A 22986-nucleotide genomic window follows, 5' to 3' on the forward strand; every position below is an offset into this window, starting at 1 on the left:
TTTTAGAAAACAGGCCTCAAGTGATCATATTTACTTTTGGAAATTAAAAATAGATGATAATTACACGAGACTAAAGAGTAATATTTATCATTTAATAATCATTACTTGCATAATACAATTTGGAAATCAAATTTTATTACCTTCAGACTGGATTGGGCAACGTTATAATTGTAAAAGAAAAAAAAAAGAAATATAATTATATTCTTTGCTTTAAAAATAGTTAATCGTGTGCAATATGCGATATTACAAATACTTTATTGGTGTTTATAGGTACTGTACTTTATACTGAAGAATATCAGTACCTATATTTCGACTTATAAATTATTATTTATTAAATAGGAGAGTATAAATTGGAATTTAGTATTGACTATTTAATTATTGTATTAGAAATTATAAATGTTTCTTAGTCATTTCGAAAGTATGTCACTTGGCAGTTATTGTAAACATAAAAATTTCAAATTACTTTTTAATGTTTTTATTCCGGGATGAAATAAAATCTTAAAAAGTGATCCGGTGTTTTCGATATTCGAAAAATTTGGTATTTTCCTGCAGGCAAAAGCTTGTTTTTATCCACGTAAACGTACATTTTGACCTATGTTAATATTTTCAATAAAATCTATGATTTCGTGGAATTGATTAACCTAACCGAATCTCATTTTTGACGTTTTCTTTCATGCATAACTATCATAAAACCTGGATATAAAGCTAATATACCGTAAATAATTGTTTAAAAAACGATAAAAAAATTCCCCGAACTAACTGTTCGGCTTATTTATCAAACGCCCCATCAGTTTTTTAGCGGTTTTAAAAATGAAACCCAGCAGGGATAACGTACAATACATATTGTACTGTACAGGTAGTACGTGTTCGTAGATGACGATGACATTATTTAGTAACACTTGCATATTTTATTCGTTTATTGGCGTTGTGTTGCATGCGAGATCGGTCGAAACTTCCTACCACCCCTAGTAACGATTTGGCCCAGGCCAAGTGAGTAGCTTCAGGGTAGGGACCTAACTGGCGCACGCACTTCAGGTCAGTCGCGTCCTAACAAAGACTGACGTATAGGTTGTCTTTTGAAAATAAATACGTCAGTTTCTCGAGCTCATAAGGATCTGGCCAGTCTGGCTCGTCTCCAGTGTAATGAGACGTGTTTTTTTTTGTTTATCGTTCGGTTTCAAGTGTGAAGAAGGTATTGTCCGTTCAAGTGATTGACCAGATTGCAATGGTCTGCTGGTGCAAAGTGTGAATTCGACTTATTGTTCTGTAGTTTGTTTGTGGATTTTAAAGTTTATTGTTCGGTGACAGTCGACGAGATATATTTTGTGTGTTAGCAATTCGTATTCCGGTTAGGGTGGGGTTGTTAAAACGGCGTGGGTCGTCATGGTGATCTGTGGTAGTAATCGGCAGCAGAGAGACGAAGAAAATAGACGCTTGTTGAAAAGTATGGAGATACTGGATCAACAGAGACAAGGGAGTAAGTAAAGCGATCGTATAAGACGGTTTATTTCGCTTCATATATAACATTTATTCTAAAGGTGGGCTCTGTGTTCCCTTTAAATGTATTGAGGTTGGCATAAGTTGTCTGAAGGATTTTAAAATTGAATATATGATTGATGTGTAGATTTTTAACTGTTATATATATATTTAAAATTATCAAATTAGTTCTTCAGTTAAATATATATATATATATGTATGTCAGAAAACATTTTATGTATAGTTATTTAGAAATGTTTATATTTTTGTTTAAGTAACATTCGAATCTAATTAGTTTAGTTAAAAACTGAATTAAGTTAAAGAATTATCAATTTTCAAAAATATTGTAGGTTTTTATTGTTACTGATTTCAAATTAAAATTATTGTTCTTTAAAGACAGTCAATTTAAATATCAATTTGATTCTTTAGTGTGATATTTATTTATATGAAATAAAGTATTTTTTCTTATCCTATCCGAAAATCATACATAGATCATTAATTAGTCTAAAATAATTATTCGTAACTTAGAAAAGTTTACTAAATTTTAAAAGTAAAATTTAAAAAATTCTTAACAAATTAAAAATCTTTCATACCATCATTGTAAGAATATATTGCGATTTCTTAAGGTAATTATTCTTTATATTTAATATTTTTTTATTCAAATTTGAGTATATTCAAGGCATTTCTGTAATCTTATAATTGCATTATTCTGCTTTATTTCTAAAATTTCTTTTTAGTCTATCCACTAGTTTTTCCAAAGCTTATTACTGACTTAACTTTTAAAAGTTACCAGTACTCTTGTAGATTGAGGTGATAATTATTATATTACAGTATTATTAACGTTACTTTCTACATCAGGCCTGGCCAACCCAAATTGTTTCGCAGGCCACTTTTATCACGCTTAACATTACGACGGGCCACAATTTAGGCAAATGTGCTTTTAAAAAAGTAAAACAAATACAAAATGAATAAGATTTTATTGTTATACCAAGAGTTCGTACTTGCACTTGCGCATTATAACAATGACACGTGCAAATTTTTATTTATTTCATTCATTAAGCAAGAATGTGTACTTGATATGTTTTTAGAATGATTTGAAAATGTTGAATACTTAGAAAATAAAAGAAAATTAACTTATTTTAAAACTTTTAGCTGTTAAAAGATGTCATCTTCGAGCAGAAATTTTAATTTTTTGGTTTAATAAAAAATTATGCTGTTTTTCTATTTTAGAATTTCATAAACTGATTCTCTTGTAACATCTAAACTTTAGTCTGAAAGTTTTTTTTTTTTTAATGAGATTCTAAAAATAAAGTATGTATCTAAAGAAGGAAAGCATTGATATCTCAAAGTTATTTCAGTATTGATAGATAAGATGATATACATAATTAAAAGTATATCGGTTATTTTATTGCTATCTAACTTTTGAACTATTCTCATTTTCATATATTTTAGTGCCTTTCATTATCTTCATGTTTCTTTTATTGCATAAATAAAATTATTCCAAGAAAATTTGAATTGTTTATTTATCTTCAGTCTAATAGTTTCAGTTATTACAACAATAACCAAATGAGTTATGTAATGTAAATAAAAGAATTTAATTAACATATATATTAATATTAGTAGTACTATCAATGCAATGATTTAGATTATTTACTTAATTACTTCAGTCAAAAATTATAAATATTAAAAACAGTAACTGAAAAAATGCAATTTATTTTGTTCATCAAATTAAATTTAATTTGAATATGCAAAATTTTGAATTTAAAACAAAAAATTAATTAATATAGATATTAATTTGGTTATTATTTTCACTTTTTATTTTATATCCTAAATCTGGTTTTCACCTCTCAAAAGCTAGTTCTAAAAATAAAAGCATAAAGAAAGTGTCCTAGAGGGAACATTCCCTTAAATAAGTTTCTGCATTTCATTACATTTTCAAATGAAAATAAATAACTTATTGTATGAAATTATTTGTAAAAAGTTTTAAACTAAAGGCAGTCGGTTATGATTTATATAATAATTATGTTAATTTTTTCATACGACACAGAGTTATACATAATAATGATTATGGAGATTCGTATAACAATCCGTTTTCATTATCAGTTTCTTGAATTTATTTTTTATCAGGCTGAACTAGAAGCTATTTTTTGCATATAAAAATGATGTAAAATTAAAACTATATATATAGAAAAAAATTATTAATATTTTACTGTTGAATAAATGAGGAAAGGGGGAAAAAAAACTTTCTTAGCGGCATAAGGTAAAATCTGCAAAAAAAAATTAGGTTTTGGAAGCCACAATACTTTAGTAGCAAAATAATGAATAAGTTAAATCCGTGAATTTGTTCAGTATGTTTTTTAAAGAATTAAATGCATAAAGAACATTTTTAACAAATAACAATGTTGGGAATATCTTATAAACATACTGAAGCATATCTTCAGTATTCGGGAATTAAAAAGTTTGCTAGTTTATTGTTGCAGTTTGGTTATCTCATTTTTTAAGTTATCAATTTAAATAACAATTTATCTATTATATATTATATTGTAACTTTTTGTGCATTATTGGCGTTTCCGAATGGAATTTGTTTGTTCGTGTTATCATCAAAAAATTTGATAACCGATTTTGTGATAGTTTTTCTTTTTCTTGGTTAAATATGTGAATAATTAAAATATTTACGTTGATTTTAGATAAAAACAGAACAGGAAAGTACATAAATTTTTAAGAATAAATAACCGTGCAAAGATAAACTTAATAGTAAGACAAAAATAATATATATATTTACATTGAAGATATATTTCCTTAAATGTTGTCTATTTTATGAACAGTGTGTAAACATTGGTTATTATATATTTATCACATTAAATATTTGAATCATTAGAGAAAATAATTGTTTTGTTATAAATATTTTACTGTATAAGGATTCTTATAGTGAAACAGAAACTAAATCGGTAAACATGTCTGTAAGATCTGTCTGTGCAATCTACAATGTGAAGCATTTGCTGATGAGTGAATAAAGAACTTTTGTTTAAATTGATGAAACTTTATTGAGGGGACATGACATTAAGAAGGGAAATGATGTGAAAGAATAAAATATGATAAATGATGATATGAAAAATGATATGATATGTCAGAATAAAATGCTAAAACTTAATAAAGAAGAAATTTTATTAATTAAGATAAGGACTATTAATTACATGTTTTGTTTGTTCTACAAAAGTATAAAAGTCTTTTGGATAATGCAGGTGCTATTAGGCTTCTATAATAGCACTAGTATTTTTTTTGTGATATTTCCAGACAAGTCTGTTAAATGTACGAAGAAGAATATAAAAAAAGTTTGATGCTCATTCTTTTATTGTAACATATTTATTGGAACAAAAACAATATTACAATGCATATTGCCCTATCTTCTATTTTTCTGAACAATTACCAAATGCTTTTCAATACCATATCTAAAGAAATCTAGGCCTAATTTCTTAAAGCATTCCTGTACTGCAGTTTCCATGTTGAATTGTTTGCCAGTCAGACAACAATGTGGAAGTCAGTGTTGGAGTCCCAGTCTAGATGTTGACTTTGCAGAATGTCCTTTAGCTTGGGGAAGAGATGAAAATGATGAAAATCACCGAGAGTAGGAAATCTGGATTGTATAGATACCCATTCCTTCCCAAGAGAATTTCTTCAAGAATGCCTTAACTTTTTTGTGACATGGGACTGTGCATTGTTGCTGAGAAGGACCATTCCTTTGATCAACAATTCTTTTCTTCTAATTAACCAACTTGTAACTTTATCAAAGTTTGACAATACCTTTACCCATTCACAGTTTGTCTTTGGTGCATTCAGTTTTTCAACTCGTGTACATCTCCATCATTGCAAAAATTGCAATATGATATAAATGACCTCACTTTTTACAGATATGGTTATAACTTACCATCAATTCCATTTTGCCAGAGGTATGGTTGGAAAAACAGCCATACAGGAAGGATGTAACTACATTTTGACAAGTTGAATATCTTCCAAGCAATACAATGTTATTCATAATTATTTATATTTTATGTAGTCATTGTCTTTTGGGAAACAATAAGAAAATATATATATATATATATATCTTAGTTAATAAAATACAATATTTACACTTCCTAGTAAGAAGAACTGATTATTTCCTTTCTTTCAAATAGGAAAAAAACCTAATTAATTAATTGTTTCTTGTTTCTTCTGAAGAGAGAATTATTTTGAAAAAATATTAATAAAAAAAATTTTTATAAAGGATCATTAACTTGTCTGTTCATTTCATTTATAACATTTGATAGAAACAATATAATATTCTATTCTAGATGTAATTGCTATAATTGATGTCCTGCTGATCATATCTCATAGTCTGCAAACAAAAATAATTAGATCAAATGGAGCATCTAATTATTTTCCAACATTGTATGTACTACATAATTAAACACAGATGCTTTTATACTATATTAATACACTATAAAATAGAACAAAAACTTTAAATTAAAACAAACATTTCTTTGTAAGAAAGACTAAATTTTTAATAACTCTAAAAGAGAAAGAGGTTTACTGGAAGTGGAATGTCTTCATAATGTGAAAACTTGTCATACTAAATAGAAATTTCAACTAGACATTAAAAGTTACTGTGTTTAAGTTCTTAAAACACGCTTCTAAGGTACTGTACTGTACATTCAATATTTTAATATTCGAGTATATATGAAAACGTAAGGGAAAAATATCAGTTTTTCTAATTGGTTTAAATGAAAACTTGGAAATTGAGAATTTAAAATAAAAATATATAAATTATATATTGTCATTTAATGTATGGATATATTAACTTTTTTTCTTAAAATAAATTCAGTTTTTTAATGTATAATTTTATGAAGAAAATATTGATATACTATATATATATATATACTGAGTTTTGTTGAAATTCGTGTAATTATTAATGTATATATAGATTTTTGCGTTGATAAAGGATTAACCGACAACTTCAATATTTTGGGGTAAATGAAAAAAATTGTAAAATTCTGATTAATTCATTATCCGGAAAATTGATTTTTCTCTTTCATCAAGTTTGAATTGATTGATCATCAAATTGATCGATTTTCCTATTCATCCTAGATAATTTATAAACTATTGTTCTGCTTTTCTAATAAAAAATCTACTTAGAACAAAATTAGAAAATTTATTAATTTTACTTTTAAAAATTCAGTAGTTAACAACATGTAAATTAATAAATGAATTGCTAATAATGAATATGAGCTATACATTAATGAAAGAATATTTGTACACATTTGATCACCATTGATATAGCAACACATAGAAACTTTATTCATATCGAACTGCTTTCTTAGAGCAAAAAAGTTTTTAGAAAATTCGAGTGTTTTGGAGCTATATACCAATCATGGAAGTAAACAAGATACAAAGATTGGGAGCAACTCTTTGGCAGTCTTTTCTCAAACTTTACTTCTGGTTCAGTTTTCTCTATTACTGTTAATTAGTTCTAATTAACAGTCTTCTCTACTAGGATAATAAAAATAGACCACTATCCTGGGCTCTATCTTAGTTAATTCCTTTATGACACAAATGAAGTTAGCATATTTATAGGTTAACATGAAATAATCAAATGGGTCAAGAAACACTGTGACAACACATGATAAAATTGTAGGGGGGAACTAATTGAAACAATGCTAATAATTATGCTACCTGTCAATTATACTAATTAATTTAAATGTATTTAAATTAACTGAACAGTAAACTACAACTTTTCTGCAAGAAAAGCAGTTTGATTTGGATTTATGTTTGAACTAATGAATCGGTAAAAATTCATCTTTGCATAGTGATACAAATGAGATGATTTCAAGATTTTTTATGGAGCATATACAAAAAATTAAGTGAAAGTTATATGGCAGTTATTGAAGTATTAAATTGATGCTGTAATTGTCCAAATTTTTCTCATTCCCATATATATATATTAAAAAATCACAAGTTAAGAATGGCTTATATTGATTACTGTCACAAATTGTAATCTCATTAGGATTGTTTCTTTTATCAGTTGAAAATGAAAAAGATTGCATTCTTTTAATGCTCAAATCCTCTTACCAAATTAGCCAATTAATGAATAGATAATACTTACTCAGCACCAAAAAGTTTGTTTAAATCAGCACATTAAAGTTAATTTTAAAAAAATTTTCTGAAATGTTTTTTTCTGGACTGTGATAAGAATTATTTAGAAAAATAAATCTAGTTAAAAAATTTTAATACACAAGTTTACAAAAAATTTTTATTATACGAAAAATACAGAAAATGACCCATTAATCAGATGTCAGGTAACGGTCAAAAACAGAAGTAATTGTTTACTCACATAATAGATACTTTAGAGGGTTTCACGGCTCTTTATCTTAAAAGTTTACTGCATTATTATTCATTGTAAAATATTTTGAAGATACAGCCAGGAATTGTGTACTACAATATTTACCATTATGAAATATTTCAAAATTTATAACAACAATAACACTGCACAATTGGATAATCAAATTTCTAAAAATTTTATTAAAAAATAACTAGTTTTTGTTTTTAATTTGAACAAAATTCTTATTACTATTATTTCTACCCTGTCTACTAATGAACAAAAAAAAAGAAAAAAAACTAATATTTAACTAGATTTCTAGAAAAATATTAATGCTGATACAATAGTGTCTTTGATTTAAGTTAAGGAATTTACAGTACAGTAGAGCGTCGATTATCCGACTTAATTGGGGACTGGGATTGGTTGGATAACTGAAAAGTCGGATAACCGAAAAGTATGAAAAAATCCATTATTAGTTAAGTGTATTAGGCCTGGTTTAAACACTAGCCTCCCTTTCATGGTCAAGCCAGTGCTGCCAGCTAAAACATGCAAAATTTTAACAAAAATATTATTAAAGTAGCCAAGACATAACCAAATATTATAGCGCCGCATTACTAGCGGACATTTGAATTTGCCGACTAGACGCGGTCGGTTAATCGGGGGTCGGATAATCGATGCTCTACTGTATATTTATTTTTATATACTATAGATTTAAGATGAATGTAGAATATTAAGCAAAGCAAGCCAATGGAAAGTATAGTCAATTTGGTTTTCTGATATTTATGGCAACTTGTTCTTTATTTTATAATTGAGAATATACAGTTTCAATTAGAATTGATTAGAGAGAATATTAGAAAAATAAATGCAAAACCACAGGATGATATTTTGTTAATTTGAATATTGTCTTGTTTAATGACATATTATTATACATAAGCTGTTCTTAATAATTTTGTTTGATTTTATGTATTTAGCGGCCTTTCAACATGTTCGAGAAAATATAGAAGATCTTAATGGAAGGGTTGGTGCTCGAGATACAGATCTAATTTTTCTAAAAAGTCTTATGGAGTCTCCTGTTATGAGTTCCATTGTTAAGGTATAATAAATTTTAAATATATCATTTGAATTTAATTATTAAACAATTTTTTTATAATTTTATCGGCCTGTTTTTATTTTATATAAGCAAAAAGAAAAACTGATTAACATTTAAATAATTTTTTAAAGTTTAATTAAATTATCTATAAAAGCAATGTTTAAAATTTTTATTTGCGTAATTTTTACATTCTAAATTTACTCATAAGATTTTTCTTTATTTTTTTATTTTTATTGCAGATGCAGGATAGATTAGAAGAAAGTAATGGTTCTCTGAAACCTGTCTCTACTGGAAATATAAAACTTGTGCAAGATGTGATTAAAACCTGTTGTAATTCAAATAAGCAAGAAGCTGAAGAATTAGTTGAAATTCTAAGTGATCCATACATTCAGGTATTTTATTTTATTGAAAACAAAACTTTCTATAGAGCTGTTTGAGCAATTCAGGATAATCATTTTAGTTTTATAAGGTTAAAGTAAATTATTAATAAATTAAATAAGTAAACTAAAATCAATTTTACTCGAGGTTGTAAATACTCCCTCTATGATTTTTTTTTCTTTTGGATGTGGTTGACTGTCTTGAGCATTTCTATAAATCTTTGTGTTGATAAAATGTCATAATTAATTAAGTAAAAAATTAAATGTTAATTGAAGTACAATATATGTAAATAGCATTGCTGTATGGTATTAGGATGTACTGTACCAATACCACATAGCTAATATGATGGAAGTTTGGGAACAGAACTTTGCTGTAATTCAGAGTCTGTCTGTATTCTCAACCAAGATGACATTTAGAGTATTAATGGTTTCATTTTGTTGTGCTTTTGTTTCAGGCTTTTTAATCCAATACTTTTTTAAATTTGTTTTTTGACATTTTCTAATTAAAATTTTATAGTGGAGTGATAGCACATATAGTGTTTTTGTTCACACTTCACAGGTTTCATCTTAGGCAGTGTATTTTGTAGAAAATATTTGATGGTAATGTTGAAATAACTTTATTATTAGTAATATAATTATTTGCAAATTATACAAATTAGTATTATTGATGTTTATATTTATTATTAGTTTTTGTGTGTTACCATCTTAGCACTGTGTATACATTAGAATCCAATTAGAATAATCATGATATTGTTATAAGTCATTCAATGTTATCCAAATTACTGTTTTCCAAACATGTAAGTTAAATATATTTATAAACTTTTGTTTATTGTAATCAGAGTTTCAGTTATAGTTGTCATTATCAGTCTTAAACAGTAACGTTAATTGTTTAAATCATTATTTGGCTTCAATTTCCAGATTGACATTTCATATTGTAATAAGGCAGTACTGTTGTTAAAGATATTGCCAAAACCAGAATGAATTATTATTAATTAATAATATCAAGCATTTATTTTTTGTTGCATTGTCACAATGCCAAACTGCAATTTTTAATAATTTCTTAATTTAACTTCTGTATAGACCAAAAGTTTGTATATAGTTAATCTGAGTCTCTAACTGTAAGCTTTCCATATTTGGTATTCATTTTCATCTATCTAACTTCTTTCTCAAGATTAACAAAGGACAGACAGGCAGACAAACAGTGGAAATGTGTAGATCTGCAATTTAAAAATTGCAGCCCAATAAAAATAATTAATAAATATTCAAATTACACATTTTCTATTTGTTCTAATATGTCTTTTTAATATCAGAATCAATATAAGTAGAATTTACACTAATTATAGTTTTATTTACTTGTCTACACTAATATTAAGTGGAATAAGTTCTAAAGTGATTACAATAAATAGATTTTATTGCTTGTTGTTTTTAACAATAATTTAAAATTGTTTTATATATATATATATATAAATCTTTTAATATTATTTCAGACTTTATTGGAAGCACATGATACAATAGCATCAAAGAGTTATGAACCTCCTAAACCACCTCTGCCAGTAATGCTGCCATCCCCACCAAATAATAATCTTCCTTCAGATGATATACGTGTAGTTGGAATTCGAAAAATTGATGATGATCCATTGGTATGTAAGGAGAAATTTAAAGTTTTGTGAACACTTAATATAATGTTCATTTAATTCAGTTGTGTGTGTGTGTGTGTGTGTGTGTGTATATATATATATATATATATATATATATATATTAGCCATTACAAAAATTGAAACATGAAATATAAAATGTTTCATTTACTATAAATCATTTTTAAATTTAATAACTTTATAAACATTAATTTACAGCACACTTATATCTATTTGAAAATGAAGTTTTTTTCATTTAAAGCTCAGAAAATTGCTATATTTTTAACTAAATGTCAATGTTTAATTTAAAGAATCATAATAATGATTTATATCAAATTTGATATAAGTATCATATACTTTACTCAGTTCTGAAAGTAATGAGTTAATTAATGATCCTTAAGAAACAAAGTTAAAAACTAATACTTAAAATGTGTTTTGTTTTTCATATTTTAATAATAATACTATATTATATATATTGATATTTATTTGTATGCTACATAAAAATCATAAGATTTAGTATGCATAAGTAAAAATTACAAATTAGTTTATTGTGAAATAATTATAAAGTACTTTTTAAAATTATTATATATATATATATGACATTGTAAAACTTATAAATTGCTAATGTCTCAAAAACACAATTTAAAAAGCCTATAAACATAAAATCAATCAAATTCAAATTATTATAACAATGACATGATAAAGCTGAATTTATCAGGTTAGAACTTGACTGATTAATATGTACAGTACTGTACAGTAAAACCTGTTTAAAATAGAAATTTGCTTAAACAGGAAGAATTCTTTGAAATGCAGCAGTTTTCGTTTTAAAAAAACACCTGCTTAAAACAGAAACCTGCCAAATCAGAAAAAATTTTTGGTACCATGCCAGTCCAGTTTATACAGGTTTTACTGTAAATATCTTGTAATTTAGACTAAAGTCAGTAGTTATGCTGCATTTTGTATTCAATTTAATAATTATATTTAGTCTAAATCATTTAATCTAATTTTCTGGGGGGAAAAATTGATCTAGAGCAGTGATTCTCGAACTTTTTCAATCCACCGCCCCCTTTGTTCCATAAAGTTATACCCAACGCCCCCCGTCTGAGAAAGGATTGGAAATATTCTTAGGAAAACTTTTCTATCGATCTCACACTTTGTGCCCTTACCCTACATTGTTCTCGACATCTGGAAACCATTAAATGCAATGTTTCCTCTTATCCGTTTGACAGAGGAAAGGGAACTTTTACCTTTGATCATCGTTCATTACCCTGCCTCCAGCGCCCCCTAGATTTACTCACCGCCCACAAGGGGGTGTTATCGCCCACTTTGAGAAACGCTGATCTAGAGCATGACTTGAACTCGCAACTTCTGCTTATTCATTGGTATAGTAAACAGAAGTTGTGGGATTGAGTCTAGCTCCAAATCAAATTTTTCTTCCACCGTAATCTAAATTATCTGTTAATATGTAAGTACAAAATGTTCAAAAAATCATTGAATAATTTATAAAATTCATTATTTCCTGTTTTATTAATAATCCTAATTACATTTACATCTGTTCCCAAATAAATTCTGAATTTAGTTCATTATCAAGGATACTTCTGTAAATAAAACTTCATGAGATATTACATACAATAAGACAGACTTTTAAATTTAAATAATTTTCAATGTATATTGTTATTATGAGTGAACTATTTGATATTTTGCAGATTTTTCTGTACAAGTAGTCTTAATGCTGATCCAAAATGTTGAAAGTATTTGAAATTTGATGTAAATACGATCAGGATTGACAATAAAGCAGGAAATAGTGAAGTTTGATAATTGGAGAAATTAAATATACCAAGTAATATTTTTAAAAAATGATAAAATTAAGCAAATAAGTCTGGCGTGGAAATTTTGTAGCTACACTTAAATCTTGATTTTAATAAATAAATATGTATATATATTGTTTGTCATTTTATGATTTGATAAATTAAGAATGTATAATATTAAAGAAATTCTTACTATCTGTCAGTGTTAAATAAGTTTAATTTTTTTAATATAAAATTAAGAATAACTTTAACGCTGGCAGACAGTAAGAATTTCTTTAATATTGTAGGATGTCGGCTTACCATAGAGGTAAACTCTTATACATTTTAAGAATGTATATAAACTTGTAATGAAATTAGTTTTAATTCTTCAATTATTCATAAAAATAGGGAATAACAGTCAGAGAAGAAAATGGCAATTTGATTATTGCAAGAATTCTTGCAGGAGGAATTATAGACAGACAAGGTTTGTATAATTGTTTTCTTTTTTCATAATAAAATTTTCTCATTTTATCACTTGTTTGTTTTTTTAGTTACTGGCTAACATATATTTTAAAAGAATTTATGAAATAGAAATTAATTAAAATAATTTATAATTATCACCTGATTTTTCATAGTTCTGTAAAAATGTATGTATTTCTTTTAATTACCACTATTATGCTGCTAATAATTTTTTTAATTTATGATATGTAGTTATGTGTGTGTATATATATTAAAAATATTCAAAAACATATTACACATGCGCATTCTTTTCTTTTAAAAAATTGTATCTCATTCATCTCGAGTAAAAATCTTGCAAATACACAATATCAGAAATGTAACCAGGATTAGATTCTTGATAAATAAAATATTACTAATTATTTGCCTGTTGATGGTTTTGTAATTTTTAAGTATGATTTTTTTTATAAAAATAGATTTTCTATCATAAATTGCATTTATAATTTTTAAAAGCTCTCAGCTATTGCAAATTAAAAGAAAAAGGGAGGGGAAGAATTTATGGAAATCATTAAAATAACATTATTTAAAATTCATCTTTTTTCTTTCAAAGGCTTATTGCATGTCGGTGATATCATCATGGAGGTAAATGATGTTGAAATACATACTCCAGGTCAATTACAGGAACAATTGAAAAAAGCTATGGGAAGTGTAACATTCAAAATAATGCCATCTTATCAAGATACCATACAAGCATCTCAAGTTAGTAATATTATTTAATTATAAAATTTATGCAAACAGATTTATATGTGTAATATCTCAGCACAGTTTCTATCTGTTGGCCAATAGATGGCAAACAGTTATTTTATTTCATTATGATTGGGTACAATAAATATATATTTCCTACATGCTGAATTCCTTATATTAAATTTTAAACAGCAGATCATAAAATTGATTTATGATTATTTTTCCTGTATTTGTCAGAACTCGAAACTAACTTTAATATGTTGTGACAGCCTATGATGAATTAATTCTGATAAAATTTGTTCTTAAAAAAATTATACTTGTTAAACATTGAGCAAAATGACATTGTTAACGATATTTTTTGCTTTGAGTTGATGTGACAAATAAATGTTGAAATTAAACACATTTCATTTTCAGTTTTTATGTCTTGTCCATTTAAAAATGAAAATGTTTTCTTATATGACTCATTCTGTGTATCTTTTCTAATTATGTGGAAATTGGCAATTATGTGAATTAAATTGGATTCTAAATAGATCAAACCATATCAAATAACTTTTTAGATCTTACACAACAAATTATATATATAACTACGTACGTATATATATATATATATATACGCGTGCCCATCCGCGTAATGGTATGCCAAAAACGGGCACTAGAGGTGCCCCTTTCGTGTGTCATATTTCAAACATTTTAATTAACAATATAAATTATTATTATTTTTCAATATATATCATTTGGTCAATATAACAATCTATCTATATAACCCATTGAATGCGTATCCGTCCATCTGTCAACGTGCCTCATAGGAATTTGTAATGCCGCTAGAACGCCCACTAGGGGGTGTCCTGGGCTACTAGTAATAGAGAAATGACGAAATAACACAAATGTAACATATAAAACATAAAATTATAATAAATAAACAGCTTTTATGAAATTATTTAAAAAGTTCCTGTAGCTCTCATATAAATAATTGAGAAATAGAGTATAATAAATTATCGAATTTTCTATCATAGAAAAATGTTAAGTGTTTTGATTTTCTCTTATTTAAATAAATTATTTATATATATTGGGTAGTTAATAGTTGCAATTTTATGTTTTTTAGTGCTATGTGAAAGCTCTCTTTAGTTATGATCCATCAAAAGATTCTTTACTACCTTGTAAAGATATAGGGTTAGCATTTAAACAAGGAGATATTCTGCAAATACTTAATCAAGAGGATCCCAATTGGTGGCAGGTACGATATTTTGAGTAATTTTGCATATAAATAAATTAATAATGCAATAACTGAAATTTGTTTTAATATTTTAAATTTTTGATATTCACAATAAAAACATTTAGATGCATCTCTTTTTTAAAAATAAAAGGAAGAAAAAAAGGTCTACTGATATAATCTCTAAATTCTGTTTAACTGAAGTGATTAGTTTTTGATCTGATTATTAATTAATGAAATAAAAATCTTAAAATTAATTAAAATTTTAAAATTAATAAATATCTTAATTATAAATTTTCTCTGTTAATTGACTAATATCAATGTAATGTACAGTATATATTATTAAAAACTATTATTGTATTAATGTTGTACTGTAATCGTTATCAGAATAACTGAGGAAGAGATGCTGATCAGTGTAGTTTTGAATACATTTATAAACTTTTTTAATCTGTAAATTAGAATCTTAATTTTTTTGAATAATGTAAAAATATATATAATAAAGAAAATAATATATGTATGGTAATAATTTGATAAGAGACTATGTTCTTTGTTAACTGATATTTTAATACAGGCAAGAAAAGTTAATAGTCATGGATATGCAGGACTTATTCCATCTCAAGAATTAGAAGAGAGGAGGCGAGCTTTTGTGCCTCCAGAACATGATTATGCTACCAAAACAAGTAAGTATAATTATAAATTGCCTTTTTTTTTTAAAATACTTATTAAAGAAAAGATGTTTTTCCATATAGTTTGGCTTTTGAGTGCCTGACTCACAGCTATGTTTTTTACTTATTAAAAATATATTTGTTTATTTCTTTATTGTCGTTGAGAAATTGATAATTTGAAAAAGAAAGAAATCAAGTAAAATAAATGAATAAATGTGATATTGGATTGTGTAATGAAAAAATTGCTTATTAAAAATGATAAAATTAACAATAGAATTTTAATTAAATTAATCAAATTACATATTTTTATTATATGTAGAAATTTTGATGTTTTAATGTACAGGGTGTTTCACAATGTTTTGACGATTTCAAAGTTGAATAACTTGCATTAAAACTGAGATACAGTGACGGTGACGCCCTCTATTAGTAGTGCGGACTGTCGACTTTCATCTCATATAGGTTACTACGTAGCATCATGGTGTACTGGTCGAAACAACATAGTGCATTATGATAGAGTGCTATTTTTGCGTTGGCGAATCTGTCGTGCGCGTGCAACATGAATTTCATAAACATTTTGAGATTCAGCTGTGATATCCAATTCCTGCTCGCAGAACAATACTGAATTGGTAAAAAACTTTCGTGAAACTGCCAGTGCATCGGCTCGAAAGTCAACCGGCCGTAGGAAGACTGTACGAACTCCTGAGAACATTGAACATGTGCATAGCAGTTTACAGAAAAGCTCTTGTGTGTAGCTGTGAATGGCCATCATTTGTCTGATGTAGTATTTCATAAGTAAAATTGAATAAATTTTGTACTCTGTGTAAAATTTTCAACTTTTTTAGCGGTTAGTTTGTGAGTTATTTAACTTTGAAATTGTCAAAACATTGTGAAACAGCCTGTAGAAGTGGAAGTTATAGCAGCAGACAAATAAAAATATTCTTGAATTTCAAATCTATGAAGAGTTGTTGAAATATTATAAGACATTTAGAGAGTTTTTACAGCATTTTAATGAGTTTATGGCATTTAAATGATTCAAACAAAGTGATTTGATAGTAAGTTTGAATATTAATTATAAAGTAAATTCTCAATAAGTAAAACTATAAAGATAGTTTTTATTTAAATAAATTAATAAAATAAATGTGCCATTTAAGAAAATAATTGGAAAACTTTTCTTTATTTAGTAATATTTCTATAACCTTATTTGCTGTTTGCATCAATATTCATAAATATCTTTTGTCATATTTTTTCATGAAAATATATAGTGTATAGTGATAAATTACACATAGATTACAAATAGAAAACAAAAATAAAAAATGAAATACTTCTTTTACATTAAATAAAATCAAATTAACTATTATAATTCTTCCTAGCATTTATTGCTAAATAGTGAGTAATTTTTATAGATATATCTGCTGCTTGTATCACAGTTTATAAGTTAGACTACCTTAACTTAGTATTTTGAAAAGGACCTGTTGTTTATTACCTCAGCTCTTTTGTCCTTTAGATCAGTGGTCGGCAACCAATGGTCTGTGGAGAAATTTGGACATTGATCAACTGAAGGTTACGCCAAGTATTACGAAAGAAATGCAAAATGCTTAGTTGCTTTTTTCATTCATTGGGGTTTTTTTATTCGAATCTAAAACCACAAAGTGACTGTTATCAATAAATAATGAACAATGTTGTGAGTGCAATTGTCATCCTTTGTGAAAAAGCACTAAGAATTCATAAACTTATTTCAGACAAGCAGCAATGAACTTTAGGCTTGCATTAATTTGTTATAATTAAGCAAACGAGTTTCATATTAATATGGTAAAATTGAACTTTTATGATGATTATTCTACAGATTTTGTATCGTTTAAAAAAATTCATGATAGTAATCCGCGGGATTCAAAATCGTGAGTTCAGTGGTCCTGAGGTCGGAAAGGTTGCAGACTGCTGCTTTAGATGATGATTCTTTGTTTATATTAAATTCAACAATTTTTTTTAATATTCTGCAACCGTGTAATTATGTTCTGAAGTGATTTTATATATAATTATTTTATATTATATTATTTATTTGAGCTTAGCAGTGGTGTTAAACAAGACCCTAACTTACAAGATCGAGATTTCAATTTTCAAGGCCAAGACACAAGATTCTGGTCTTTTAAGCTGTGTTACATGGTGCTCTTTCTAGCTTACTTGTTACAAACTAGAAATAAAATGATTTGAAGTGGTTAGGTTGATCACTTATTAGTGATAAACCTAACTTAATCAATTGAAGATGGAAAGAAATGAAGAATGTCAAAAGTAAAAATGATGCCAAAACATATTCAAAGCTGTTTCAAACCGAAGTTTTATTGGTTGTTATAAATTTCAACTTATGAATATATATTTTGTTTGAAATCTATCATTTAAATTATATAATTATGGATTAGATAAATTTGTGACCCGGGGGTCGGCACCTCTTTGATGCCTCGTCAGGACTAACACCACCGTGTCTTAGCTGACACAGAAGCCGCGGCGGTTCAAAGCTCAGGCGCGCGAGCGGTTGTGTCACGGGCCGATCGGATTCCGGATGGAGGACGGGACAATGCCCCGGAAAGAACAGAGGCCTCTTTAACTAAAACACAACGTTTATTTATATTAAGCATGACTTATGTACAAAATCAAGGGGGAAATAGGCCTAACGTCGCGATTCCAAGAGAGAGAGAGAGAGTTTACAAAAATTTCACGTGGCGATAAATACCTTGTTGAGGCGAGTTCAATAAATCCGTCGGTGCGGAGGCCGGCGTTTCTTCTATTGACGACGAGAGTCTTAGTCCTGGCGTCAACGGCAGGCGTAAACGGCAGCATTAAGCCAGGTATAGACACAAAGGAACCAGCACATACACACTGGAAAAATTGGCACACTAGGTAATTTTGTTACTTAGCAAGAGTTGATCAGGGGCGGCAACTGGCGAAGTCTTGAGGTACTGTTTTTCTTTCAATGCAACTTAGGGCGAAGGTGATGAGAAAGCGTCATTTAAGCATCTGAGAACTAAACAGATGGTTCGTTCTCATGTGTAAAAGTTGAGTTAGTCACTAGGTAGTTGACAAAAGGCGACAACTATGACGTCATGGCATAACACAGAAAATACACTGTAAGCCCGTAATCAGGTATCGAAATTCAGATACTCACAAATTGTTCATATGTATATATTATTTTAAATTAATTTAATATCATATGTGAACATTTTTTCAATTAAAATAATGTATTTTATAAAACACTAACTAGAATTTCTTATTCACGTTTATATTTCTTTTTGATCTATTGAAAGATTGAAGAATTCATTTTTTTTAAGACAAACTTTAAAAATGATGCAAATAAGAAGCTTTAATCACAATCATATTTCTTTTATAGGTATGTGTGGAACAAAAGTAACAAAGAAAAAGCGAAAAACTATGTATCAAAGCAAAGCAAATGCTGGTAAGTATATTAAGTAAATTATATTTGTTTAATTGAATATTTTATAAACTAAAACAATTTAGAGAAATTTCTGAACATTTTCAGAAAATTTACACAGAATTCCTTGATATTATATATGAACTAAAAGAATATACATTCCAATGAAAACAATAATGTAAAATATTTCTCTGCAATCAAAGCTATTTTAATGTAAAATATGTTAACTAAATAAAAAGAAGTTTATATATTCTTTTCTACTTGAAAGACGAAAATGCAAAGTGTGATATGAAATCAAGTTTTTATTTAGTGTTTTCAGATCTTTTCCCCACGTGTTTCAAAACTAATCATATCACTGTAGATTCTGTTAAGTTGTAATTGAGAAAATATGCTAATTATAGTTTGTTTTTAAACTCTGTCATTAAGACACCCTTCAAGATTTATAGACTTGTAATTAAATAGAAGAGTGCTTCATCACTAAGTTTTTTTATATTACAATGTGTAATGTCCATCTGTTTTAAACAAAAGAAAATAACAAATTTTTTATCTATTTATTTTGCTGGTGTAAGGAACTGAGTCCAAACCTTATTTTTTATTTTATTATTATTTCCGTTTTATTATCTTTTTGTTTGGGGTTTATGTTTATTTAGGATGAAGGTTTCCCACCACTCTCTTGTTAGTAATGAAAAATGAAGAAAAAACAACTCACGGAGAAATAAGCGCCATAGGAAACATCTTGCGCACTTGTGCTGCCCGGCGGAAGTAACAGTCCGCAGAAAAAAAATGGGGGGGGAGTCCCCACAATCACTAGTAGAGAAATACTTGATAAACCGTCTTAAACATCCCAGAAAATTATGATAAATATTTTGTAAACGGTTTATAAGCTTTGTCGGAAACTTAAAGCTGCCAGAACAAAGTTAATGTTAGCAACTAAGTATGTAAATAAGAGGAGTAACCCAGCTCAAGTGTGACGTCACCTCACAGTATAAAACCCGTACGTTAACCGAAGAAGGAGAGGTGATTTCCAAATCGAGGCGACTGTGAGAGCGAGGTTAATTCGAAAGCGAAGTATTTTCTGATAGAAGTCCAGATTGATAATTGGACGATCCAAGGTGCTAAAGAGGAGTTCGATTGACAATTTGACGATATCGAAAGGATTGAGGAAATAGTTTCTTCGTATAGTGAGGTGACGGATAGACGTTTAATTAGTAAGAGATTTTGTTCATAGTTGCTAAGTATTTGATTTGTCGAATTTCAAAGGGGAATTACTATTAAGTTAAGCTAAGTTTATTGTCGGGTTGACTTGTTGATTTTCGTTAATAAATTTTGTTTGGAATTATTGATATTTGTACGTAGTACGTTCTAGTTGCTAATTAAATATATTTGAACTTTTGATTTGACTTGATATTTATCGTTGTTATTACTAATTTTTCGGTGCACGCTTAAAAGCCCAGGCCTGGCAAACTAATCTCGAATCCGCGTAAAGTACCCGTTAGGTTAACGGAAGTTTTACCGACCGTAATTATAGTCGGTTTCCTAAGATACTAAAAAAAAAATAGTACTTTACACTGTTATGTCTTTTAAAGTATATAAAAAAGATTATTTTTAGTTATTTAAAAAGACATTACTTATTAGATTTGTTATCAGCACAAATCAAATGTGTGTGACATTTGCTTTAATTAAATTGTGTGTGTAATATATATTTAGTTATACCCCAGTATTCAAATTTCCATTACAGTGAATGAGTTCTTTAATATTCATTGTGATATTTAAATCAAATAATCCCAGTGTTACAATTTATTTAGAGAAGTACAAGAAGAAAAAGTAGGGATCAACTCTGTTACATTTCTGCTTTTGTTTGTATCAAAAGCAGACACTGTAGAAATATGTCTGTATTTTACTACAGTTGTGTAGTTTAGTGATTTTTATCACAATATTTCAGTGCAATCTTATGAGCTTATTCTTAACAGTTCAATTTCCATTCAAAGAATGACAAACTCTACAGCAGACCATGAGTTGAGTTGAGCTAGCCAACACATGCCATTTGATTCCTTTTTTCAGATCTTCTTGCTGTGTGAAGTGGTGCTTGTTACTTATATCACTTTGTAAAGCAACAGCTTATCTGCTTCATCTTTAAGACATCTAGGTCACTTTCATATCCAGATCTTACTTCATATTTCTTAAGAGCCAGATGCTTTAGGATGTTGCACATTTGCAGATCTGAAAAGGAGTGTTAAACTGAATATATTCTCTATAATACATGGCATAGTGACTTACTATAGTAGAGTCTCATGAGTCATGTATGATAAGCCTGTAAATTTAAATACAATTTAATAGTATAATATTTATATATATATATAATAGATATAATATGGCAAGAAGTAGTTTCACAATACATTTTGCTGACATGTTTCATTTGCTGTAGAAATTGCAATTTCTACAGCAAATGAAAACTGTTATCTTCTATAATAATGAACCTACCAAGCACTATTATATTCCTCAATAGGCTTGTAATATCATTGCTCCACATAGTGAGAAAATTTGTAACTTTTTTTAATGTCTTCTGCACACTTTAGAATATCTGATTTCCAAATTTCATGCCTTCAGTAGTCTTTACGTAGAAATTTTTTAATTATAACAAATGTATACCTACATGTCTGATTAAAGTTTGATTATATATGAAGAAATGATATCAAACTATTAATGATTTTATTTTTTGATAAGCTTAAAACTTTGCACCGTTGGAAAACCAAACTACAATTTTGTATTCAATATTACTCTATTGGATTTTCACGAGTTCCAACGGGGTAATGTTGTCATTTCCTATAATTTCCCTTCTTCCTGCTTTTATGGAAGTTCAAGGTCAGTCTCTATTTTTGGAAACTCCACACCCATGACTTTCAGTTTGAATTATTTTTCATTAAAAAAATAATGCTGCTATTCCAATAATTTTATTTTTGTATCCTATTTTTATGACATTAAGCTTGATCAATATAAAATCCAATCAACTAATATAATTGTTATATATAATTTTTACTTTTTGGGTGTAACAAAATATTACTACTATATATAATAATTTTCTATAATTATTTACTATAAATAATTTATGATGTGCAAAAATAGCATCACAGACTACATAATGACTCTTTCTTTATAAATGTTTAAAGTCTGGTTATTGTAATATGCTTTTCATAAGTTTTTTTCAAATACTAAAGTTAAGCAAAGCAATTTTCTTATGCAGATTACTTGTAAAAATTAAACTTTTAATTATTGGTGTTTATTTAATTTTAAACAGAATTTGATAAAGCTGAGTTATTGTTTTATGAAGAAGTTGCTCGAATGCCACCCTTTCAAAGAAAGACACTTGTTCTCATCGGAGCACAAGGTGTAGGTCGCCGAACTATGAAGAGTAAACTTATCAGTTCTGATCCCGAAAGATTTGCCACACCTTTACCTCGTAAGTATACAACTTTAATTTTTTTTAAAGAAAATGTTAATACAGTCAACTTACATTAATATGAATCACTAGGGAAACAGAAGTTAGTTTACTTTATCAAAAATTTGTATTAGTGATTTTCAGCATCAAGGTAGTAAAATTTAGGGTGTTAAATCTTAATAGGCAATTGAAATTTCTAGTATTAAATTGCATGCTTCTAGCCCTTCTGTTTACCATTATTAATTATTTCATTACTGTTATCAATTTAAAGCTTTAGCATCTTTTAGGGCTTATCACGGAGTCCAATTTTCAGATTTTTGTTTCTATTTAACATTAATTAA

The 22986-nt window shown here is 27.6% G+C and overlaps 1 protein-coding gene across 1 annotated transcript in view; it reads left to right on the forward strand.

The window, feature by feature from the left end:
• Positions 1–933: 933 nt before the first annotated feature.
• Positions 934–22986, forward strand: part of vari (MAGUK p55 subfamily member vari) — a 30767-nt gene continuing 8714 nt past the window's right edge. The window contains 10 exon segments of the mRNA XM_067265437.1: positions 934–1477; positions 8797–8918; positions 9155–9307; positions 10780–10932; positions 13122–13197; positions 13780–13928; positions 15016–15147; positions 15695–15803; positions 19168–19233; positions 22505–22666. Of these exon segments, the coding sequence (XP_067121538.1) occupies positions 1384–1477; positions 8797–8918; positions 9155–9307; positions 10780–10932; positions 13122–13197; positions 13780–13928; positions 15016–15147; positions 15695–15803; positions 19168–19233; positions 22505–22666 (1216 nt within the window). The 5' untranslated portion in view covers positions 934–1383.

The sequence above is a fragment of the Centruroides vittatus genome, unplaced genomic scaffold (genome assembly GCF_030686945.1).
Source record: "Centruroides vittatus isolate TY-2023 unplaced genomic scaffold, ASM3068694v2 contig_2226, whole genome shotgun sequence".
Taxonomy (NCBI): domain Eukaryota; kingdom Metazoa; phylum Arthropoda; class Arachnida; order Scorpiones; family Buthidae; genus Centruroides; species Centruroides vittatus.